This window comes from Oncorhynchus nerka, linkage group LG2 (assembly GCF_034236695.1).
Source record: "Oncorhynchus nerka isolate Pitt River linkage group LG2, Oner_Uvic_2.0, whole genome shotgun sequence".
Taxonomy (NCBI): domain Eukaryota; kingdom Metazoa; phylum Chordata; class Actinopteri; order Salmoniformes; family Salmonidae; genus Oncorhynchus; species Oncorhynchus nerka.
Window position 1 is genome coordinate 33,126,530 of NC_088397.1, and position 26,874 is coordinate 33,153,403.

General features: G+C 43.0%; 1 protein-coding gene across 2 annotated transcripts in view; it reads right to left on the bottom strand.

Annotated features, from left to right (window-relative positions):
• Nucleotides 1-3,582: 3,582 nt before the first annotated feature.
• Nucleotides 3,583-26,874, bottom strand: part of LOC115134555 (neural cell adhesion molecule 2) — a 408,204-nt gene continuing 384,912 nt past the window's right edge. Inside the window, exons 15-17 of one of the 2 annotated variants that reach the window (XM_029668660.2) lie at nucleotides 12,501-12,708; nucleotides 8,161-8,277; nucleotides 3,583-6,772 (exon numbers count right to left, since the gene is read on the bottom strand). In XM_029668660.2, coding sequence (XP_029524520.1) covers nucleotides 6,658-6,772; nucleotides 8,161-8,277; nucleotides 12,501-12,708 — 440 coding nt within the window. In that variant the 3' untranslated portion in view covers nucleotides 3,583-6,657. The remainder of the gene's footprint in view (nucleotides 6,773-8,160; nucleotides 8,278-12,500; nucleotides 12,709-26,874) is intronic. The other variant, XM_029668680.2, reaches the window with a different exon arrangement.

A 26,874-nucleotide genomic window follows, 5' to 3' on the forward strand; every position in this document is an offset into this window, starting at 1 on the left:
TCCTCAACACTGGGGCCCATCAGGGGTATGTACTTAGTCCCCGCCTGTACTCCCTGTTCACCCACGTCCCTGCTCATCTGCGTGAACGTGCCTTACGTATGCTGCAAGGAGGCATAAGGACTGCAGATGTGGCCAGGGCAATACAATGCAATGTATGTACTGCTGTGAGACGCCTAAGATAGGGAGACAGGACAGACAGCTGATCGTCCTCGCAGTGGCAGACCACGTGTAACAACACCTGCACAGGATCGGTACATCCGAACATCACACCTACGGGACAGGTACAGGATGGCAACAACAACTGCCCGAGTAACACCAGGAACGCACAATCCCTCCATCAGTGCTCAGACTGTCCGCAAAAGGCTGAGAGAGGCTGGACTGAGGGCTTGTAGGCTTGTTGTAAGGCAGGTCCTCACCAGACATCACCGGCAACAACGTCGCCTATGGGCACAAACCCACCGTCGCTGGACCAGGACTGGCAAAAAGTGCTCTTCACTGATGAGACTGGCAAAAAGTGCTCTTCACTGACAAGTCGCGGTTTTGGCTCACCAGGGGTGATGGTCGGATTTGCGTTTATCGTAGAAGGAATGTGCGTTACACTGAGGCCTGAACTCTGGAGCGGGATCGATTTGGAGGTGGAGGGTCCGTCATGGTCTGGGGTGGTGTGTTACAGCCTCATCGGACTGAGCTTGTTGTCATTGCAAGCATTCTCAACGCTGTGCGTTACAGGGAAGACATCCTCCTCCCTCATGTGGTACCCTTCCTGCAGGCTCATCCTGAAATGACCCTCCAGCATGACAATACCACCAGCCATACTGCTCATTCTGTGCGTGATTTCCTGAAAGACAGAAATGTCAGTGTTCTGCCATGGCCAGCGAAGAGCCCGGATCTCAATCCCATTGAGCATGTCCGGGACCTGTTGGATTGGAGGGTGAGGGCTAGGGCCATTCCCCCTAGAAATGTCCGGACCTTGCAGGTGCCTTGGTGGAAGAGTGGGGTAACATCTCACAACAAGAACTGGCAAATCTGGTGCAGTCCATGAGGAGATGCACTGCGGTACTTAATGCAGCTGGTGGCCACACCAGATACTGACTGTTACTGTTGCTTTTGATTTTGACCTACCCTTTGTTCAGGGACACATTATTCCATTTCTGTTAGTCTTATGTCTGTGGAACTTGTTCAGTTTATGTCTCAGTTGTTGAATCTTGTTATGTTCATACAAATATTTACACGTGTTAAGTTTGCTGAAGTTTTTCAAGTAAAAATGAATAACTTAGGCTATAGGAAATGCAACCAACTATAGAGATTGACAGGGAGGGGACAGGAGGAGAACCCATGTATCCCACTTCAATCAAGTAGGCTTCAGTCAAGCCTTTGGCTTCAGTCACCCCCACGATTGAAGAGGCAGACAAATCCATCTATGGCCTCCTCCTTGTTAGGCCTCTCACACTGGGCAGACAGGGGCCCTGGGATGGACATCTCGCACAGCTTCCTCATATACGGCACTGGTTCAAGGGTGACCTCGTTGAAAAGGAAATCCAAGAACCTATAATATTTTGTAAAATTGTTAATGAATTTGATGTCCTTTTATTTACCATTCAGAGTTATGATGCTATCAATGTGTTGATGTAGTGATCTACTCATTCTATGAATGAATAACAATGACATACAGTATGTTGGGTCGGTCTTCACACGCTTCACAGCATATCCCCCCCTTCTTTGCCTTGGGAAAGCTGATTTTCAAGCTGCAGTGGTTGCCTGGGAAGCTGTGCAGACAGAGTAGATGTGGAATTTTCTAAAATGTCCATCATTACAGCTTGGTGATAGTGGAAAGACAAAAGGAGATGGCAAAATATGATTTGAGGTCATTTAGAAATACTATACACACCGCGACTCCTTTTGTGGACAACATTCCTTCATGCCAGCTGCGTGCTGGCAGTTCTAAGACTCAATGTAGGGGGGCTTAGGGATGGAAGAACAAATACCATATAGTGACTATCAGGTGTGTTACAGAAGATACACGGTTCACAAGTCAACACATCCACAGCTGCGTTATCTAACGTTAGCCCCCGATCCCCCCCCCTAAAATGTTGGCTAACGTGTCAGACTCATCAAACGCTGATACTTACATTATGGTCAGCGCTTGCCAGATCCACTGTCAATAATGGAACAGCATCCGTCTTCAGGATTAGCTTCCGAATGTTCTCCCAACTGATAAAGCAATTTCATCTCTAAATGTGGACTGCACATGCGCGACCGTATCGTAATTTCCTGTGCAGCCTGTCCACCTGAAATGCAAAGCAGCCACTGCTGTCAGATGTCTTCGGGTAAATAGTGTTTTTTACACTACGGCATCCAGTCACGACACAGTGTGCTTTTGCCGGCATGCTGGTAAGTAGCTATGTAGCTAACCGTCAAACCACAGGCGAAAGGTTACCAGTATCTTTGGTCGGACGTTCTGCTTGAGCTTTACGGTTTGTCAACAAGGCCAAAGCAAGGGAATGTGCACATGTGATAACAGTTTTAAAGCCGTACATATTTAAATTAGTTAGGAGGCTACCATTGCATAAAGCATAAAGCCGGAAGTAAATCCATGGTAATGCCTGCCTCCTGATTCCAATTGTTTGACACGGGGGACCAGTAACTTTATGATCAAACTTGATCAATGTACCAGTTATTCATTTTCATATTCGGGTCACCCTACCTTGAACTGGTTTCAGCCCATTTGGTGAACAGGCCATTAACATCGTGAGGGAACAGAGAGAAAGAAGCACTCAAAGCAAAATCAAACCCTCAGCGAACAGAGCCCTCTCGTAGGGAAAACAGAGCAGCGAGGAGAAGGGGCAAGTAGTGCAAGTACATGTTATATAGAAACTTCAAATGAGGTTTGAAGAGGGGGCAGCTTAGTTAGAAAGCACTTCAGTTCTCGTTGTCTCGTGTTTTGAACCATTTGGAGCCCTTTGAGCAGAGCTCTACGTTTGTTTTGGTAAATTATTGTTAAAAAAAACACTTTGTCTCCTGAAATAGAATCGAGTTGAATATGTGTTTTGCTCGGTCCCTCTCATCCGAGGCAGACTGATATGGTGTGGAAGTGACCTTGATGCGATTGAGGTTTATCTACAAATCTGCACTTACTGACTTATAGTATTAGTATTCTCAGTTAAAATACTATTTATTGTACTTCAATTACTTTCGCATACATTTGAAGTGGGTAATAGAATATTTTGACCTTGAAAATGCAAGTAGTTGAATATTGGAATGTATTTGGAAATATACCAATACAAAGAAAAGAAGTGTTTAAAATACAAATGCTTAAATACGAATGTATTTGAACCCAGGTCTGACATTGAATCAATTCCCATTCAAGATTTGTGTTGCACCACTACACTCTGTGCCCTGTATGAGGATATCTGTGTCCCAAATGTCACCCTATTCCCTACATAGTGCACTTCAGGGTACCATTTGGGACACATCCCATTATTCTTTAATTCTCATCACACGGGTCACCAAATGTAGTAAAACCACAACCAAGATTTTTTTTAAAAGAGATGAAACCTACTAAATGACCGACTCCCACATGCGTCATCTTTCACCAGGACATGTTTATTTACAGCTGATAAAATGACAGGAGGTTTGTTACAGGGTGTTCCACAGGTTACGGCCACATCGACAGTTTCCACCCCCTGCGTAAGCACACTCAGTCTGGGGAGTCCAGAGGGGGACAAGAGGCGGGGACACAATACAGAGCTAGAAACACACCAGTACTCTCTATGGAGACAGACTGAGACGGAGTCCGAGGGGGAGAGATGTGGGAGGAGGGAACGGGGGAATAGACTGATATTCAGATATAAAATAACATGTACAAATCTCATGGCCATCAGGCAATGTGCTCCCTATTTACAGTTGTCTTAACAGGCTACAGAGCAACTCCAGGACTGCAGGTACAGTTTATCAATCGTGCTTTGGGAGAGAAAACAAAGCCAGTTTTATGGGGTAAAACCTATGGAGCAAAGAGGGGTAGAGGGGATTCTCAGACACACATGCAGAGCGCTCCAGTCAGAGAATTGATGACAGCGATATACATGATAATCAATTTTTAAATTCAGGTTAAGACACACACAGCACACGCACACATGGACTTATGTACAGGCACGCACACACACGCGGTATCACACCCATTTCAGTGCTCAAATACTGTATGCTGCCTGTGCTAAAACCCTCGTTACTCTAGCAGAGCTAACTGTCAGAGTCCACCTAGCTCTCAAGCAGTGGCAAATACTATATTTCCCAGAATTCACAGCGCCGCTAATTAACTACAGGGTCATTACAAACGAATGGGCAGCACGACGGCGTCCGTCACGTCGACTCTGCAAGGAATAGTCCAGTCACCAAAGAGCATGTGCGCCGCTCCCTCGGCTAATGGCAAACAAGCCTCCTATTACATTTTAATTTAATGGTTTACACTGTTGCCACCGCAGCAAGGGACCAGGGGGACAATGGGCCGTGGGAAAACCAAGTCATGCTATTATCTTAATTACAGCCTCCATTGAAATGCTGTGAAGTGACCTAAGGGCCCACTGTGTGTGTGTTTTCTTGAGGGTAAAGTGATGAATAGTAAAGACCACTGTCACGTCGTCACTGAACTGTCGGACCAGAACTAAAATAAGCTTCTTTTTTTTTCAGCTGGAGAGCGTTCACACAAGAAAGCCTGCTTTTGCTTTCGAAAAAAGACTCATCTTTTCCGGGTCTATTTACATAAGAGCTTTGTAAAATATGTTTTTTTTTCTTTACCTATTTACATGACAACATCAGAGAAAGAAAATGAACAGAAAAAAGTTATTGGTTTTCGATCATTAATATTGGCATTAAACTAAAATCAACTATAAATTAAGTGTATCTAAAAAAACATGACTGAAATACTTTGTGTGTGCCCGTGTCTAGTCTAACAGTTGAGAACAGAACAATTCAACATTCATTGGTTTTCACCTTTAGTCAATAGAATGATGGCACAAATTTCAAATGAAGCAAACAATATTGGACATGACCTTCTTTTCCTTTTTATAGACTACTTTTCCCCCAAAAAACTACTCACAGGACTGTATGACCAACCACATTATTTTCACATTTCAATTTCATGTCAACATCAATTGTTTTTTTTCCCTGTCTTTGAGAAAAAAATATATATTTAAAAAGAATTGAACGGCAAAAAAGGTAAATAAACATTCAATGTAAAGCAGAGTAACCATAAAATAACACAAAATTGTCTCTGTTGTTTATTGTTGTGTTTTGAGGTGCGAGATAACAAGCGCTGTAGCCTGGTTACGGATACACCATGAAGACGGTTAACAAATACACAGGAAACATTACCTATAACTCTAAGGGCCCGGTACAGATTCATTTTCTGCCAAAAAACAGCAGTACTCATGGCCTCACCATCAAAACCAGTGCTAAAACACAACCTTGCACAATCCCTACAATGAAGCCAGCTCATTGGTCAACAGTGGCAGGTGTAACTATGTTCATATTCTGTTCAAAATATTTTTTATTTCCTGGCTAACTTCCTGACCACACGGACCATGTGTGCTGACCACGTGGTCCTCTCAGATGTAACCACCTAGAACCATAATGGATCTTGGGGGATTCTTTCTGACTGGCTAACAAATAGCTGTTATCAGATATTTTTTTCCTGTCATGCTGTCATACATGGTACACTAGTAAAATAATGGAGACAGACCGGCTTGCATAGTTAACGCAAACGATTTTGATCAAATATGCTAAATATATTTACACAGCTCTCACACTCATAACAGCTCTCACACTCATAACAGCAGACACATTCAGACACACCAATACGAGTATCACTACAATGTGCAAAGGCACCTTTACAGTACCTGTTAATTTTTTAATCTTCTTTAAAAGAACAAATCAAAATGGTGGCATAACCAATGAGCTAGCTCAACATTCTCTGAGCCGGAAGCTCAAAGAGGAGCGGGCATAAAGGGGCGGATGTAACGTAGTACACAAGCATTAGACAGGACAGCCCAGACATCACATCTTAGACCAGAGCCACAATAGAATACAGACGAGACTGCTGCAGTGAGGACAGGGTAGCTTACTCTGTAAATGCTACTGTAGGAGATCTTTTTTTACCAGGCACAGCGGACTTGAGTGGGAGTCGATAGTGGCACTACTTATCCTTCAGACAGAGAGCTTTGGTGTGTATGTGTTCATGTGTGTATGTATGTGTGTAGGATCAGGTGGGTTTTTGCAAATGGGGATTGAATAAGAAGGGGAAGGAAAATAAATAAAAGCAACGGATAAGCAACGGCCAAGGCATAAAAAAACAACAAAACCAAAGTCAAAGGAAAAAATGAAACAATATTACAATCACTGATCAACACGAAGTGTCTTCGACTGGAGCCATCTTGGATAGAAACAACATCATTGATTAGTCACATAAAAACGCTTGTTGTTGGGGTCTTCCTCTCTCTTATTTGTATTTACACACACTTTTCGTTTTTCTCTGGGCCCTTATGGACATATAAGGGATATCATCATATTTTTTTAACGTGTCGTGTTTATTCTGTGTTTTGGTCTCAGGGTAGGATGCTCCGAAGTGTTCTCGTTTGCGGCGAGGGGCGAGAGGGCACAGACATTTTATGCTTTACTGTCGTCCTGCTTTGTGTGGATGCTGTTGTCACTGTGCACTTTGATCTCGATCATGTCGGGCTTGAGCGTCTCCTTCCCGTTCTCCTCCTTCAGCGGTAGCTTCCTGTGGGAGAGAGACAAAAGAAGACAGACACGTCTGAGTGAGAGACCTCAGATGAAAGGGTTAATTATAACTACACATTTCACTCAACCCACGTCTCACTCATGACCATGGCTGTTCATCGTTCATTACGGTTACAGTACAGGGAAGATACTCATAAACAATCAATACCTAGAAATGTGGAATGTGAACGGACTTAATCACCCTGTGAAACGTATGACATTTAGATAATGCATTTACATACACGCATACAGAGCATGCATCCTTATTGGCAAACTATAAGAGGTGGGATGAGTGGTAGTTTCCATGGCAGCATAGAGTGAACACGATGGAGAATGATGCATCCATAACATGAGTAGCGGTCCTCTACTACTACTCAATGCATGTAATACATTCAAAGTTAACACTAGCTGACTGACTGTCTAATTAATACATTTACTTGATCAATATATTAAAATGGTGGTTGATAATGTCAACAGTTTCAACAGCACTCAATTCACTTACTGAACATACATAAAAAATACACAAACAAAAAATGATATAACAAAAACAATCCCTCATCTATAACGCCGGAAATACAACAACGAACAATCTACACCTGATTAATGTACAGTACTCATACAAGCTCAGTCGATTAGACTACACTACAACTATCAAATCCAGTAGCGTTCAACGATCCCATCGGCAAGGGACACCCTTGGGTTGAAGAGGCCTGCTGTAAGATGGACTAAATTTTGACCTTTGGCCCCTGGCTGTTGAACCATGTACTGTAGAAGGCTCTTGACTGACTGGACACGGATGTGGCCTGAATTCAAAATACTCTTTCATACTAAAGCACATTTCCACAACTATATGTCCAGTAATGATATCAGATAAGTGAGTGCAAGGGTAATACCATGAGCCAAGACCTAGAAAACACACTAAAACACCAACTCCTTATGCTTCCTGTCAACTTCAGCTAAAGTGCCCTTTTCTACTAATAGGGCTGCATATTTGGGTTAGGTTGGGGTTACATTATGCTACGTTTAGACGAGGGACACAAAAAAAACATCATACAAGTGAGCATAGCTGGACAAGGACGCAAGAAAGAGGGTGACGTCAAAAGCAAGCAAACACGACAGTATGCGTTGCTATGGTGATTTCAGTAAACAATACGTGCAAATTAACATCCGGTAGAAAACAATGCTACGGCAAAGGTCGAAATATTTGCACTCTGCGGGCAAGTCCCTTCTATCGTGGCTACTGACGGCATTCACCACCTGCCTCAACGGCATTTACAGTTGTCCTGTCATTGAAAACAATGACATCCGGTTTGCCGTCTACCTCGTACCATCTAAACGCAGCATTAGGGTGGACAGGGCCTTAGAACCCTAGTGGTTCTGGTTCCTTACTCTGGCTCTGTGAGAGGTGTAGTCTCGTTGGGTTCGTGCACTGGGCTCCCATCGTGGTTAGTTATTCTCTCCTCTTCCGTTCTCATCTCAACGATAGGATCCTTGGACCCATCGCCCCTACGCACAAACACACACAGGCATGAGCATGCACGTGTGTGCACACACAGTTACACACACACACACACAGTTACACACAGGTACACACACACACAGGTACACACACACACACACACACACACACACACAGGTACACACACACACACACACACACACACACACACACACACACACACACACACACACACACACACACACACACACACACACAGCAAATCCATTTGTGACACAAAGCAGACAGAAGCAGCGCTTTCCTGTTCTCGTCTCTCCTTTACTTCTATGATATCTCCAGCGGCCATGTCTCCATGCAACCCTGTATACTTAACCCTCACACAGAAGGCGGAGGAGATATCTCAGTGTGCCTGCCTGTAATCTACAGAGCCTCCAAGTGACACCAAAGCACAGTGGGGAAGTCTCTCTCGTTCCCTCGCTTGCTCCTTCCTTCGACAATGTTAATCTCGCCAATAAGGCTATTCACACCAGTGCTTTGGGGCTTGCTGACAATCCGAAGGGATTGGATTGGGCTGAGTCGGGGGAACCTGACTGGCCCTGGGTTCAACCACTTCCTATCTCAGGGGGTTTGGATGTTAAGCTCCACAGTATGTCAGTAGTGACTCTGAGGGGGCCGATTTCCTATAATAAGCCCGAAAAGTCCATAATTCCGGGCATACACTACTCAATTTTTTTTGCCACAAATTCGCCACATTTTTGCCGTCCCAGACAAATTTCCATGATCGGGGTGAAATCCTATGAAATAGGGCCAGGATTAGTACGTTGGGACTCACGAAGTTTGAGCGAGTCAAGGACACACCGATGATGGCTGTTCAGTTCTCCAGATCCCTGTCGGTTGTCTGAGAATTTTTTGACTTTATGGTCGTACATCTTGTAGTATGTGCAGTGCTACGACGCGATTGGGCAAGGACTGATGACAATGGCCAATGAGTGCTCAGCATGTGAGACTAACAATGATGGCAAAGAAGAAAGCAACAGCAACACACGCCGTGTGGACTGAGGTGATGGAAGATAGATTGATGGAGCTGAAAATGCCTTTTCAATGGGCAAGTTCGTTTTATATGGCCCGGATGAGCAGAGTTTGCTTATTTTAGACCACTCCATTGGTCCTTAAGTGAAATCTCCACCGAGCTAGGGCACCAATATTACATCTGCATCCTACCATGATAGAAACCAAAAAGATAATATGAAATAATAATGCTAATATAAAATTAAGTCCATATTCTGCTCCTCGGGTCTCTTTAAAAAATAAAATGTTTCTGCACATAATAATGTGCACACTAATAAACCAGTTCACTTGCATGTCAGCATTTTTTTCCCTATGACAACCGAGAACCTCAGGGCAATATCAAATAGGGAATCATTGTGTAATGTGAGCAACCTGGGGTTGAGGATGGGCAGAATTAGATATTTGGGACAAGGAAATCGGCACATGTCCAAGTTGTTATTAAGATTTTAGAAGTGTGTAGTGTATGCCCGGCGTAAGGTTCAGTCCTCAAACAGTCTGAGAAGGCCGAACATAAACGTGTAGAGACAATTGACAAGTACCATCCACATTAAAGCAGCTTGCGGGATGCATTTGGCCTACGGGCTTGTAGTTTGAGAACCCTGCTTTAAACACAAGGGAGAAACGAGGTCCAAACAGCATATCGGAAACACATAAAATATACCTTTTTACGAAGAAAAAGTGCAGTCCTCAAGTCCCGCCAGACCTTACCTATCCTATTATAACCTATAACATAAGACAACACTCCTACGCCAAAGATAACTCAATTACTATTTCCTCCACGATGCAGACCTAAATCTTACAAACCTAACAACAACAACAAAAAAACACGGCCAGTTACTTTGCCATTATATTTGCCACTTAGTGAAAAGTGTACAGTGCTTAAAATGCTAAACAATAATTAAGTATAGGAGATGACTTGTACATTTATCTCGGTAGAAGACATAAATGGGTTAATCAATCATGTTGGGTGTTCGTTTAATTTATTCCATCCTAAATGTTATTCATAGTAATATTATGTCCCCAAATAGATGTCTCTCTATTTGGACGTATTTGAATTTGTTTTTACAATGCTGTGCTTGTTTATTTAGCTTTTTAAGCACTGAGATAAAAAATGTTTTTACTGAAAAGCACTATATAAGCTAAATAAATGATTATGATTAGGAATGTATTTAGTCTGTATAGAAACACCATGTGAATCTATTAAAAAGGACACAGACCGTTTATGACCACCTTTCCCACACAAGCACGTCTTTGCTCAATACAAAATGAATTATGGCAGGCAAAAACACATCAAATATGCAATTCAATAATTATACATTGCTAATGCACATTTGTATGCTTCGGCACCTAAAAATGCTGAAAGCATGCATTCCTGAAATCAATGAATAGTTCATTAGCCAGTGAATTAAAGTTATTTTAATTTATTCAAATTATTTAATGATAATGTGATTCTTTTGGAAATATAAAGTAGGCCGCTATTGTGTGGGAACAAATACGGGCTGGTTGTTGTCCCTTTCCCTCTGCCCTTGTTCAGCCCTGCAGATCTGAGACAATTGAGTTGGTGTAAGCAGTAGCTCTAGCTAGTTTCTTCTATTTTGCTTACAGCCATTTTAAAATCAGATCTAGCAAGGCTGCAAGGGAGGGAACAACTTTTTGGAATGAGATGCTGCCCAAAGCAAACTGGTAAAACACGCCGTATGCTTCGCCTCATAGAAATGACCAGCACAACCAAGTCAAGTTGTTGTCAACTCCATCAGAATCAAATTTTACTATCCATTCTTTCCATTCACCACTTACTGTCATGATAAGGTGGACCATTTACATGTAAGTGTTCTACATAACTTATACAATCCTACAGAACATTCAACACATCTCTAAGACTTAGAATCCCATCTTAGCACCACTTAAGCACCGTGGTAGACCTGAATTAGCATCTGAAACTTAAAGCATCTCCTACTTTCCATTAAACCAAATCCCTCAGATGTGTGGAAAGGCCTGAGTCAGAGGCAGTCCTGCAGTCTCAGCAGGAAGATATCACCTACCCACCCACTGACCAGACAGTCGCACGCATGCACCCACCCACCGACCAGACAGTCGCACGCACGCACCCACCCGCCCACCGACTAGACAGTCACACGCACGCACGCACACACACGCAGACTGCAGACTCCATCACACCTCCCTGTGACTCAACACAATGTCAGTCTAGCTACACAATGTCTTGTTAGGCTCTTCCCTTCCTTTGGCTTGGAGCGACACACTGACAACTCTCCCACTCTATCCATCTTTCTCCCTATATCCCTCTCTCCACTTTATTCCACTTTCACTCTCTATCTTTCGTTCTCTCCAACCCCCCTCTCTCTCTTTCCATATTTCCCCAATCTCTTTCACTCTCACTCTACATCCATTCTGCTGTGCTAGAGTCATCACTCCTATCTTGCGTTTATTAATTATTCATGCTGTTTCAAATTAAACTCCAGTTTCATGGGAATGAAAGTGGAGGTAAATAGTAATAGATGTGGTTTTGTAATGGCATGCTCAGTGAAGCCTGAACATAGATAAGCACACACTGTACCTCGATTTAGACCCTCCGAACAAACACATAATCTTGTATTATTCCCCACTATCACACATACAGATTTTTCCACGTACACATGTATGTGCACACACGCCACAAACGAACATATGGACACACATGCACACACGTACAAACACACAAGTGCGTGCATACACACCAGACATACCACATACAGTTCACATGAAGAAAATACAACTGTACCAAGTATATTTCTGCATGGTTAAATGAGTGATTTACATATTTTGACAGTGGGGAGTGACCGGGTGAGATATAAACTGCCTTTGCGTGCGTCTCAATCGTCTAAATTGGCTTACTTTCCATTATCTGCAATTATATGTCAAGTTTGGACAGCTGAAAATAATGTCAAACTAAATGGAGGATTAACTTTCACCTTTCCAATTCTTCCAGATCAGAACATGAGGGAAAAGGGAGTAGAAAGAATTGAGACGCACTCCGAGTGAGTGAGTAAGGGAGTCAGTGAGGGAGGGAGTGAGTGAGTAAGCAAGTGAGTGAGTGAGCGAGTGAACAATAGCTTGCGACTAACTGCCTGACTGACAATGTCACATCACACATTCTATAACACAAGGTCAGTCACCGCAGTTCCAAGGTCAAAGGTCCACTCACAGGTAGGCGGCCTTGCCCTCCTCCATCTCCTTGCTCTTGCCGCTGGTGGCCGTCTTCTTGCTGCAGAGCTTGCGCGTGATACACATGAGCAGGCCGCACTGGCGCAGGAAGTAGCAGCTGACGTCCACCACCACGAGGACCAGGAGGAGTACGACCAGACCCAGGCCCACCACAGGCCCCAACCCTAGGCCGCTGAACAGGGAGTCTGCTAGATGGAGGCCGGACAGAGAGAGACAGAGTACTGTCACTCAACGAGTTACAGAGACAAAGTAAGAGACACACACCATATTAATATAACCCAGGCCATCCACAGGCCAGAGTCCAAGGCCACTGAACAGGGATTATCCTGATGGGGAGAGATATTGTCACTCAGCAAGTTATACAGGCATCAGACACGCATCAAGGTGATATAACCCGGGCTGAGCCACATCACAACCGCCCCCAGGCCCAAGCTGCTGAACAGGTAGTCTGCTAAGATGGGAGAAACAGAGAGAAAGCCTTGTGGGAAGCTGCTATAGACCACCAAGTCCTAAGTCAATATGTGCTTGATAATGTATGCGATATCAACAGAGGTACATTTTTTGGGTGATTTAAATATTAACTGGCTTTCATCAAGCTGCCAACTCAAGAACAAGTTTCAAACCGTAACCAATGTCTGCAACCTAGTTCAGGTTATCAATCAACCTACCAGGTGTCATGACTCTCCTGTGAGGATCCAAGGATCAGGTTACACTGGATCATCTCTACAGAGCCCCGCTTCTCCTTCGGAGGGAGAGGGAGGGATTGATGTTGAGGTTTTATGACACCTCACGTTGATCGTAAACCATAGGCAGCAGATGATTCCTTTTGGGGTCTAGTTTGAGCGATAGGAATGTCTGTGGGCTTTATGAAGAGTTTGCCGCCCAAAAACTACAACATCAAACAATGGACACTGGGACAATATATTTTCACATCTGAGTGTTGGGAATGATGACAGTTGGAATTTGGAATATGAAGGTCTATTTTGTTATGTCATTAAAAGTTGCATGAAGACTTTATAACGAAAACATTGAAACTTGAAGAATTTTCATGCTGTCTATATCATGTTAACATACTTCACGTTGTGTAGAAAATATGCAGGATAAAGACAATGTTTATGTGACGATAAGATTGTGATTTTAGTTCTTTAACAAGATCATAGTAAATTGTGATACCTTGCCTCGTAATTAGCCATGCTCCAGTGAACCCAGAGAGCGTATCAGCATGACGTAAGAGCCCCCTTTTAACCCGAGGGTATAAAGCTTTTGCTTTAAGAATTAACATATCAGACTAGAATGACCACGAGCTGCAGCTGAGGTCTACGATTAGTCACGATCCTGAAAGGTAACACGAGGTTAAAGAAGACCTCTAAAAACTTCTTAGGGCGGCAATCCCGTTAACGGGATGATATGACAACAGCCAGTGAAAGTGCAGGGCGCCAAATTCAAAACAACAGAAATCTCATAATTAAAATTCCTCAAACATACATGTATCTTCAACCATTTTAAAGGTAATCTTGTTGTTAATCCCACCACAGTGTCCAATTTCAAATAGGCTTTACAGCAAAAGCACCACAAACAATTATGTTAGGTCACCACCAAGCCACAGAAAAACACAGCCATTTTTCCAACCAAAAAGAGGAGTCACAAAAAGCACAAATAGAGATAAAATTAATCACTAACCTTTGATGATCTTCATCAGATGACACTCATAGGACTTCAAGTTACACAATACATGTATGTTTTGTTTGATAAAGTTATATAAAAAAAATCTGAGTTTATTTTGGCGAGTTACATTCACTAGTTCCAAAAACATCCAATGATTTTGCATAGCCACATCGATTCAACAGAAATACTCATCATACATGTAGATGATAATACAAGTTATACACATGGAATTATAGATATACCTCAACCCATCCCTGTTAGCGGGATCATTTTCGTCAGCAACCGCTGAATAGCATAGTGCCAGAGTCAAATAATATTACAAAAAAATATTCATATTCATGAAATCACAAGTGCAATATTGCAAAACACAGCTTAGCCGTTTGTTAATCCACCACTTGGGCGGGGGGGGGGGGTCAAAAGATGATGCACAAGGTGAGTGGCTACCAAACAACACCACACCGGTAATGATAGCTATAAAAATGTCCACAACCAAACAGGTCCCGTAGAGATCAACTTGGCCGCCACGTTCCTGTACCTAACAATCACAAAGGTTCAGGGCACAAGGGTAATGTGCATAACAAGAGCAACAAAGGGTCCAACTACGATCAAAACATCAACCGAAGTTCTCTAGAAGCTGTGATTAGAGATGTACTGCAGCAGAAGAAATTTGAGAAAGGATAAGTCACCATGACTAGGCGTAAAATTGCAGGGGAAAGAGTCCGCAGAAATTCACTCCATTCGCGAGGACGTCAACATTAACATTACCCCCACCCTCACTCAAATCCATGTCCAGTGCCCGCTTGATCTAAACACAAGCCCACAGGTTTTGTCAACAGACTCTGATATAGATGTGGAGATGCACAAGGTAAGCAGCATTGCAACAGCTGATTCATCTCCCATTCCAATAGAGGACCCACTGGGTCATGAAGGTGGCTTATCCATCTTGAAAATCGACACAGATAACCAACCAATTCTTCCAACCCAATCCACTTTGTTGGGGATACGACGAGAAAAACCTCCTCGAATAGGCCATACCTTAAACCAGTCTTAGAGGACTGTTTGACCTGTGATGTGCTGATAGATTCGGGTTCGACTATTTACCTCATATCTCAAAAGAGCAGTGGACCCAGCAAAACGTCAGTTGAAAACGGAACGTTGCAACACGGTACTTTAAGTATTCACTCAAGCTATCCTGCCTCTAACCAAGGGTCTCCTACTAAAACTGAACTTCAAAAGCGTGTCACTTATCCACCCTGTGCATTGACACTGAACAGATGCTGACTGGGATAGATTTAATTGATCGTTTGGTACCGCTGATGGATTGACAAGTCGCACTCTTGGCATGCCGATGGCATTGGTGGATGACTGTTCTTACCGTCATCTAGATCACTTGCAAACTGAGGTGGGATTGGTGTGGCACAACGACATTCCGCGCAAACCTGTTCATTTTCAGCTAGGCAACAAGACCAGCCAGCAAACAGCGGTGAAACACGACTTGTCAGAACTGGCAATCTGCACCAACTCAAACTACGCCAGACTCAACTTCTTATGCCACTTGTCGTTTTGGAAACAAAAGACTACGTCGAGTGGCCAAAGAAGTGAAAAACAAAGAGCTCATTCTAGCTTGCGACGACCTCATAACCAAACACGACATACTGGAAGAAAGTCAAGGGACACTCCTAATCACCTGGTCGTGACAAACTTGGCAACAACCATGCCGACAGTATGGCGAAATCCGGTGCAATTGACGGCACCCCTTGGGTGTTTGATACTCGGGACGTAATGATCACTGAGGCGCCCATGGTAACACGTAGCCATGTAGCACCGCAGAACATAATAATGTGTTGCTAACTCATTCATTCCGGAATGGTGACGTGGTAGCAAAGCAACACCAAGATGAGTCCCTTGCCACTTTGATGGCTTTCCGGTCTGATCCTGTCAATCACCCAGTGTCCGAACTGGCTTTGGCAGGCTCACCCGACTTGCGTTCACTGTACGCAACTAAACAGCACCTCACACTTGTCGATAACCTACTGGTTTATGTTTCAGAAACCGATACCACACAAAGGTAGGTGGTTCCTAAACAGAGGGGGTAATGATAGCGATGGGGCCATATGTGAAACATTGCAACAGGTGGCCCACTGGCCTCACATGGAACAAGACATGACACAATACGTGAGGGTGTGTCTAGTTTGCTGCCAGTTTCAACCCTCCAAGCCACTTCATAGAGCACCCTTGCAACACTTCCCAGAGCTCGATCCAGATCGACTGGGTAGGCTCAGTTGCCAGGTCAGCAAGAGGCAACAAGTATCTCCTCACAGTGACTTGCGTATTCACAAAGTGGGTGGAGTGTCTGCCCGTAGCCAATGACACAGAGGAAACCACGGCTGTTCTTTTGCTCAACCACGTTTTCAGTCATTTCAGCCTGTTAGGAGAAACAGTGGACAGTGACAGAGGAACCCATTTTTGGGCAGCTCTTATGACCGAACTGAGGTGGCTCCTGGGAGTCAAAGCTAAACTCCACATCGAGGACCACCCTAGGAGCTCCGGCAGGGTAGAAATGAGCAACCAGACAATTGTCAGAATCCCCAGACAATATGTGGCAGCCAACCACAACGATTGGGATCTCAAACTCCCACTGGTACTGATGGAGATCAGAGCCACACGCAACAGGTCAATGGGAATAACACCATTCGAGATGATGACTGACTGGCAAATGACACTTCCACTGCATCTCCTGTACCAACCGGGAAATTATTAATTAGTGACTGGTATGATATCTAATTCATTAATTAATTAGGGAGATGGTAACTCATTAAACAAACTTTAACCGTGGTGCCCCAAATCCCTAATGAGTTAGATGTCACATGATTAATTTAATTGAGTAATAATTCAACGTAGTAGGCAATTATTCAATAAATAGCAGTCATCACACTAATGATAGTCACATCACAATACAAAAATATGCTTTAAAGCAGTATACAAATCCATCAGATGTGGTGATCACAATATAGTAGCCACATCTAGGAAAACCGAAGTTGCAATAGCTAGGCCTAATAGTGTGTAAGAGGTAATACAATATGTTTTGTAGTGATTCCTATGTTGTTGATGTAAAACATATTTGTTGGTCTGTGGTGTGTAATGAGAAGCAACCAGCGCCTCACCTGACACCTTTATGAAATTGCTTATACCAGTTACTAATAAGCATGCAGCCATTAAGAAAATCACTGTAAAAATGGTTAAATCCCTGTGGTTTGATGAGGAATTTGTCCTTGACCTCGTCCTGTCGTGTCCCATTTATATATATTTTTATATATTTTCTTCGCATATCCTTTCATATATTTTTCTAAACCTCAACTTCAAAATACTCTCCTGCAACCCACCTCACCCAATGTGGTGTGAATCTGTTTTTTTCTAAAGTATTTTTCTTTACTTAAGAACCCACCAACATAAGCTAGTCAGCTAACTTGCTACTAGCTAGTCATCAGCTAACCACTGCTAAAGGTCATCAGCTAACCTTTAGCTCGCAAAACTCTCACCAATTTGCACAACACGATTCAAACCAGAGCATACCGGACCTATTTTCTCTCCATATCCCCCGATTCCTATCACAAGCTCTGAACCTTTTCACCTGGATCATCGCAGCTAGCTAGCTGCTATCCGAGTGGCAACTCCCAGCTAACGTCTCTGTCCTGAAGCAAGCACCAATTATCCTGAAGCTAGCCCATGCTAGGCCCATCTCCCGGCTAGCTGAAGAGGTCCATCAGCCACTCTACAATACCTATTTTGCCACTTGGCCCGGACCCCTTTTACTGCCAGTATGGCTCTCCTTCACAACTGGGCTACCGACGTAATCTGCCCGAGGGGGTTATTCAACTAGCTCCTACGTCGTGACGTCCCCTGAATGCCCATCTGCTAGCCGCGGCCCGCTAGTTGTCGAGAGCATATCGGACTGTTAGCTGAAGAGATCCATCTGCCAATTGCTTGGGCCACGATACCTATTTTTCCAATTGGACTGAACCCCTTTGCTACACGGAACCCTACTACTCCATCACGACTGGTCTATTCAACGTAACTACAAGAGGAGGATATAACAGACTTCCTCCATTGCGACATCCCTCTAAGGCCCTTTGGCTATCCCCGGTATGCTAGCTGTCTGAATCGCCGTGTCTCCAGCCAGCCTAACTACTCACTGGACTCCTATGATCACTCGGCTACGCATGCCTCTCCCTAATGTCAATATGCCTTGTCCATTGCTGTTCTGGTTAGTGATTATTGTCATATTTCACTGCAAAGCCTCTAGCCCTGCTCAAAATGGATTAGCCAACCCTTTAGTTCCACACCCCACACATGCGGTGACATCAGGTGGTTTAAATGTTTCTAGAGACAATCTCTCTCATCATCACAAAATACCTAGGTTTACCTCCCATGTACTCACATCCTACCATACCTTTGTCTGTACATTATGCCTAATCTATTCTATTGCACCCAGAAACGTACTATTTTACTCTCTGTTCCAAACGTACTAGCTGATCAGTTCTTATAGCCTTTAGCCATACCCTTATCCTACTCCTCCCCTGTTCCTCCAGTGATGTAGAGGTTAATCCAGGCCACTCCTATTCACCAGGTGCTCTCATTTGTTGACTTCTTTAACCGTAAAAGTCTTGGTTTCATGCATGTTAATATTAGAAGCCTACTCCCTAAGTTTGTTTTATTCACTGCTTTAGCACACTCCGCCAACCCGGATGTCCTAGCCGTGTCTGAATCCTGGCTTAGGAAGACCACCAAAACCCCTGAAATGTCCATCCCTAACTATAACATTTTCCGACAAGATAGAAATGCCAATGGGGGCGGAGTTGTAATCTACTGCAGAGATAGCCTGCAGAGTTCTGTCTTACTATCCAGGTCTGTAACCAAAAAAAAAAAATTGAGCTTTTTTTTTTTTCCTACTTTTAAAAATCCACCTTTCCAGAATCAAGTCTCTCACTGTTGCCGCTTGCTACAGCCACCCTCTGCCCCCAGCTGTGCCCTGGACACCATATGTGAATTGGGTGCCCCCGTCCATCTTCAGAGCTTGTGCTGCTAGGTGACCTAAACTGGGACATGGTTAACACCCCAGCCATCCTACACAAATTATCAATTAACCTACTAGGTACAGTGGGGCAAAAAAGTATTTAGTCAGCCACCAATTGTGCAAGTTCTCCCACTTAAAAAGATGAGAGAGGCCTGTAATTTTCATCATAGGTACACTATGATAGACAAAATGAGAAAAAAAATCCAGAAAATCACATTGTAGGATTTTTAATGAATTTATTTGCAAATTATGGTGGAAAATAAGTATTTGGTCAATAACAAAAGTTTCTCAATACTTTGTTATATACCCTTTGTTGGCAATGACAGAGGTTAAGACTTACAGAAAACGTTTGACAAGGTTTTCACACACTGTTGCTGGTATTTTGGCCCATTCCTCCATGGCGATCTCCTCTAGAGCAGTGATGTTTTGGGGCTGTTGCTGGGCAACACGGACTTTCAACTCCCTCCAAAGATTTTCTATGGGGTTGAGATCTGGAGACTGGCTAGGCCACTCCAGGACCTTGAAATGCTTCTTATGAAGCCACTCCTTCGTTGCCCAGACGGTGTGTTTGGGATCATTGTCATGCTGAAAGACCCAGGCACGTTTCATCTTCAATACTCTTGCTGATGGAAGGAGGTTTTCACTCAAAATCTCACGATACATGGCCCCATTCATTCTTTCCTTTACACGGATCAGTCGTCCTGGTCCCTTTGCAGAAAAACAGCCCCAAAGCATGATGTTTCCACCCCCATGCTTCACAGTAGGTATGGTGTTCTTTGGATGCAACTCAGCATTCTTTGTCCTCCAAACACGACGAGTTGAGTTTTTACCAAAAAGTTATATTTTGGTTTCATCTGACCGTATGACATTCTCCCAATCTTCTTCTGAATCATCCAAATGCTCTCTAGCAAACTTCAGACGGGCCTGGACATGGATTGGCTTAAGCAGGGGGACACGTGTGGCACTGCAGGATTTGAGTCCCTCTCGTCGCCAAACCCACTGGCTCCAGGTCATCTTCAAGTCGTTGCTAGGTAAAGCCCCGCCTTATCTCAGCTCACTGGTCACCATAGCAGCACCCATCCGTAGCACGCGCTCCAGCAGGTATATCTCACTGGTCACCCCCAAAGCCAATTCCTCCTTTGGTCGTCTTTCCTTCCACTTCTCTGCTGCCCATGACTGGAACGAACTGCAAAAAACACTGAATCTGGAGACTCATATCTCCCTCACTAGCTCTAAGCACCAGCTGTCAGAGCAGCTCACAGATCACTGCACCTGTACATAGCCCATCGGTAAATAGCTCATCCAACTAGCTCATCCTCATACTGTATTTATTTATCTTGCTCCTTTGCATCCCAGTATCTCTACTTGCACATTCATCTTCTGTACATCTATCACTCAAGTGTTTAATTGGTATATTGTAATGACTTCGCCACTGTGGCCTATTTATTGCCTTACCTCCCTTATCCTACTTCATTTGCACACACTGTATATAGACTTTTTCTACTGTATTATTGACTGTATGTTTGTTTATTCCATGTGTAACTGTGTTGTATGTGTCATACTGCTTTTCTTTATCTTGGCCTGGTCACAGTTATAAATGAGAACTTGTTCTCAACTAGCCTACCTGGATAAAAAAGGTGAAATAAACTATAAATTGAAAAATGTTAAGGTTAGGAGGGATGTGCAAAAGGAATGGCAAATAAGTCTGGCTGCACAACAGATTGGCAAGCGTACTGCAAATTGAGAAATCATGTGACTAAACTGAAGAAAAAGAAGAAACTATACTATGAAACAAAAATACATGACATAAAGAATGATAGGAAAAAGCTCTTAAATGACATTTTGGGATTTTTTTTAGACTCAACTCCATCATTCATTGAATCAGATGGCTCATTCTTCACAAAACCCACTGATATTGCCAATTACTTTAATGATTGTGCGAATATTAGCGAACTTAGTTATGACATGCTAGCAGCAAACACTAACCGACTATCCAAGTATAACTGATCAAATTTTGAAAGACAAGAATTGTCATTTTTTATTCCGTAAAGTGAGTGTGGAATAAGTTTTAAAAAATGATTGTTGTCTATCAACAATGACAAGCCACCGGGGTCTGACAACTTCGAAGGAAAGGTACTGAGGATAATAGCGGACGATATTGCAAGCCCTATTTGCGATATCTTCAATCTGAGCCTACTAGAAAGTGCGTGCCCTCAGGCCTGGAATGGAGCAAAAGTTATTCCGCTAACCAAGAATAGTAAAGCCCCGTTTACTGTCTCAAATAGCCGACCAATCAGCCTGTTACCAACCTTTAGTAAACTATTGGAAAAACTTGTCTTTCACCAGATATAATGCTATTTTACAGTAAACAGACTTTCAGCACGCTTATAGGTAAGGACATCGAACAAGCATGGCACTTACACAAATGACAGATGATTGGCTGAGAGAAATTGATGATAAAAAAGATTGTGGGAGCTGTTTTCTAAGACTTCAGTGCGGCTTTTGACATTATCGATCATAGTCTGCTGCTGGAAAAAAAAAGTATGTGTTATGGCTTTACACCCCCTGCTATATTGTGGATAAAAGTTACCCGTCTAAAAGAACACAGAAGACGTTAACAAAGAGCTGCAGTTAGTTTCAGAATAGGTGGAAAGGAATAAGTTAGTCCTAAACATTTCAAAAACTAAAAGCATTACACTTGAGACAAATCATTCACTAAACCTCAACTAAATCTTGTAATGAATAATGTGGAAATTGAGCAAGTTGAGGTGACTAAACTGCTTGGAGTAACACTGGATTGTAAAACTGTCATGGTCAAAACACGTTGACATAAAGCGCTGCTCTGCCTTCTTAACAACACTATCAACAAGGCAGGTCCTACAGGCCCTTGTTTTGTCGCACCTGGACTACGGTTCAGTTGGGTGGTCAGGTGCCACAGAGACGGACTAGGAACATTACAATTGGCTTAGAACAGGGCAGCATGGCAGGCCCTTAAATGTACATGGGGAGCTAACATTAGTATTATGCATTTACATCTCTCATGGCTCAAAGTGGAGAAGAGATTGACTTCATCACTTTTATTTTTTTTGTGTTGACAATCTGAAACGCACAGAGCAGTCCGTTTAAACTACTAGCACAGAGCTCGGATGCAAATGCACTCCCCACAAGACATGCCAACAGAGGTCTCTTCACCATTTTCTTTAATATATATATATATATATATGTGTACAGTGGTGTGATAATGTTATATGATGCATTGTTTCAACTTTTGATTTATGTGTAATGTAAGTGCGTTAATGTGTTTGGACCCCAGGAAGAGTAGCTGCTGCCTTGGTGATCCATAATAAATACAGAATAAACTGGAGTAACCTACACAGACACCAGATAGAAAGGACAAAGTCACTCACAGTAACCTGCAGGCAGACATAATGCAAATAATACAGTAAAATGACCCAGTTCCACAACAGAGACTGCTAAGGCAGGACAAGAGGGAACAGGGACAACTCTGTCACTCACCAAGCCAGATATGCATAGTCTGAGATACTACACACCCCCAGGATCCTGTAACCAACCCAGACAGACGCACACATCATAGTCACATACCCCAGGCACAGGCTGCTGGAGATAAATGCAGGCCAGGCAGGACATGGAGGACATAAAGAGCACCATCACCAAGCTAGACATACAGTTGAAGTCGTACGTTTACATACACTTAGGTTGGAGTCATTAAAACTCGTTTTTTCAACCACTCAACAAATTTCTTGTTAACAAACGATAGTTTTGGCAAGTCGGTTAAGACATCTACTTTGTGCATAACACAAGTCATTTCTCCAACAATTGTTTACAGAGATGATTTCACTTATAATTCACTGTATCACAATTGCAGTGGGTCAGAAGTTTACAAACACTAAGCTGACTGAGGCTTGAAACAGTTTGGAAAATTCCAGAAAATGATGCCAAGGCTTTAGAAGCTTCTGATAGGCTAATTGACATTGTTTGAGACAATTGGAGGTGTGGATGTATTTCAAGGTCAACATTCACACTCAGTGCCTCGCTGCTTGACATCATGGGAAAATCAAAAGAAATCAGCCAAGACCTCAGAAAATAAATTTTAGACCTCCACAAGTCTGGTTCATCCTTGGGACCAATTACCAAACACCTGAAGGTACCATGTTCATCCTTACAAACAATAGTATGCAAGTATAAACACCATGGGACAAGGCAGCCATCATACCGCTCAGGAAGGAAACGCGTTCTGTCTCCTAGAGATTAACGTACTTTGGTGCAGAAAGTGCAAATCAATCCCATGACAACAGCAAAGGACCTTGTGAAGATGCTGGAGGAAACAGGTACACAAGTATCTATATCCACAGTAAAACGAGTCCTATATTGACATAAACTGAAAGGCCGCTCAGAAAGGAAGAAGCCACTGCTCCAAAACCACCATAAAAAAAGCCAGACTACGGTTTGCAACTGACAAAGATTGTACTTTTTGGAGAAATGTCCTCTGGTCTGATGTAACAAAAATAGAACTGTTTTGCTATAATGAACATTGTTATGTTTGGAGGAAAAAGGGGGAGGCTTGCAAGCCGAAGAACACTATGCCAACTGTGAAGCATGGGGGTGGTAGCATCATGTTGTGGGTGTGCTTTGCTGCAGGAGTCACTGGTGCACTTCACAAAATAGATGGCATCATGAGGCGGAAAATGGTGTGGATATATTGAAGCAACATCTCAAGACATCAGTCAGGAAGTTAAAGCTTGCTCGCAAATGGGTCTTCCAAATGGACACTGACCCGAAGCATACTTCCAAAGTTGTGGCAAAATGTCTTAAGGACAACAAAGTCAAGGTATTGGATTGGCCATCACAAAGCCCTGACCTCAATCCTATAGAACATTTGTGGGCAGAACTGACAAAGTGTATGCGAGCATGGAGGCCTACAAACCTGACTCCGTTATACCAGCTCTGTCAGGAGGAACAGGCCAAAATTCACCCAACTTATTGTGGGAAGGTTGTGGAAAGTTCAACAATATAAAGGCAACGCTACCAAATACTAATTGAGTGTATGTAAACTTCTGACCCACTGGGAATGTGATGAAAGAAATAAAAGCTGAAATCAATCATTATCTCTGTTATTATTCTGCCATTTCACATTCTTAAAATAAAGTGGTGATCCTAACTGACCTAAAACAGGGAATTTTACTAGGATTAAATGTCAAGAATTGTGAAAAACTGAGTTTAAATGTATTTAGCTAAGGTGTATGTGAAACCTCAGACTTCAACTGTACATACAAACAGACAGACACTGTGAACCATAACCTACGCCGGTAACCTGGACAAAGGTGGTCATAACCAAACACATACAATACCCCTTACTGAAAGCTACCCCAGCAATTTCCACATACTTTTTTTTTTTTTTACCCCAGCAAAAATATCTAATCTCATATTATGCGAATACACACTCAAGCAGTTAGCTCAGATTCCTCTCCTCATCTGGGCTGCATCCCACTACTGTAGTGCACTCCATTGGGCTAAGGGTGCCACCCTAGACACACCCCTGGTGTTTTCTGATTGTGAGCACCAGTGACCTTGGTGTTGATCAAATAGAGCATGTGGTATGGGGTCAGAGCCGAACACCTACAGACGCCCTCGAATGAGAACGAACGACGCTGGCGGCCGGAGGAACAGCTGGCAAGCATAGTCAGAGCTAACGAGCAGCTTAGCGCAAGGAAGAAAGGGAATAGAGATAGAAGGAGAGAGGAAGATTGAATGAGAGAGAGAGGGAGAAAGAAAGAAATAGGCTGCTGGCTAGGAATTTTAATTAAAGTAGTGTGTTTTAAGTGTTGCATCATGGGACGTGAGGCAGCGACAAACCTCTTTGATTGGATCAATATTTCCCCTCCGCCACAGGGCTCTCTCTGTCGGCAAATGTATCTGAATTATTTTGAAGGTAGGTGAGCCACAGCTTAGTGGATAGTAACCACTTTCCTGTCTTACCATGAAGAACGTTAGCTTGCCTCCCAAATGGCACCCTATTCCATTTATCGTGCACTACTTTCGGCCAAGTGAGCAGTATTTTTTAAAAAAAGGTACAATGACAGCCTACTGGGGAACTGCCTTGTTCAGGGGCAGAATGACAGATTTGACCTTGTCAGCTCGGATATTCGATCCAGCAACCTTTCGGTTACTGGCCCAACGCTCTAACCACTAGGCTACCTTGAGATGCATACAAAGCTTTGCAAGTACTCCTCAAGGGTAAACGGAACAATGATACACATTTTTTTTTACCTTATTGACCTTTTCTCATCAAAACCGCTCAATGTTGTACTGAACTATTTTGCTCTGAGTGCATTGAAACTCGGTTCAATTGTCTGTTTTAATGTAACACTGAAATCATATGTGTTCAGATTACTAATAACTGCTCTGAATACGCATCTGAAGGTTGGTCAGGGCAAATCTTTGTGAAAGATTCAATAGATTTAGATTTTTTTCCCCCAGACAATAATAGACAGTCTAATGTGGATCTGCTTTTCTTTGGCGGTAGAGGTGAGGCTTGAAGACCTCGTCAAGGAATGCAATCAATTCAGCATGGGTAGTAATACAACAGTTAAACAAATATTGGAGGAATTGAGCTAAATCAATCAAAATCAATTGAATAAAATAAATCACACAAAAGCCGTCGTGTTATGAAAAGAGAACTACGGAATGCACAAACAATAGTGGATGATTGGCCTTCCTTGAGCAACAACAAATCACATTCTGAACAAAAAAATAAATAATTTAAGGACATAGAAGACACACAAATGACTTTTATTTACACCTAGTTGCCTTCTAAAAAGGACATTATGAGAATTTGGTCATAGCCATAGAAGGGTATTGTGGTAGTTACATTCTGCACACATCCTGGTTCCTGTCCAATCCACTCCTTTGGTTTGGAGGCTGGTGGCTCTGGCCCTCTACAGCTTTAATCCCCTTGTAATCATAGTAATACAACTTAACTCGTCAATTATAGCCTCTTGAAGGACAGGGCAGATCCTTGTGGATCAAGACAATTACAGGAAGCAAAAGAGAGACAAAACATAGTGTTAGTGCATCACTTTATTGTCGTAGAGTTTGGGGGTTGTGGAAACCTTTACCTGGTTGTAATCTGACATCTCTATAACTATAAACCAGTTTACAAGTAGGAAGCAACGTCATTATAACGTCCAATGTCAAAATATGCCAACTGGGTATGATGGTTCACTGACCTCGGTTCAAATAGTGGAAAGCACATTGTCAAAGCATATATAGTAAATTAGAAATAGTTTGTGATTGAAAATGGGGCATTCCAAGGGAGAGAACCCATTAAGAGTGTTGCTTTTCCCCACAGTGGCACATACCCTCTAAACCGTATCAATCTTTCTTGAGCAGGTAGCTCAGCAGTCGTTTGCCTTGCATTCCATTGCGAGCCCGGTTTGATCTCTGTATTATTGGAGGGAATCAATGGACGTGAAGCAACACATTTCAAATAAGCGGCACCAAGGAAGGAAGCCAGGGGGAAATACATAGCGCTTTTTGACTTTTCACACCTCCGATTTCCAATTTGCTGAGCAATAAGGTGAAATGAAAAAGAATC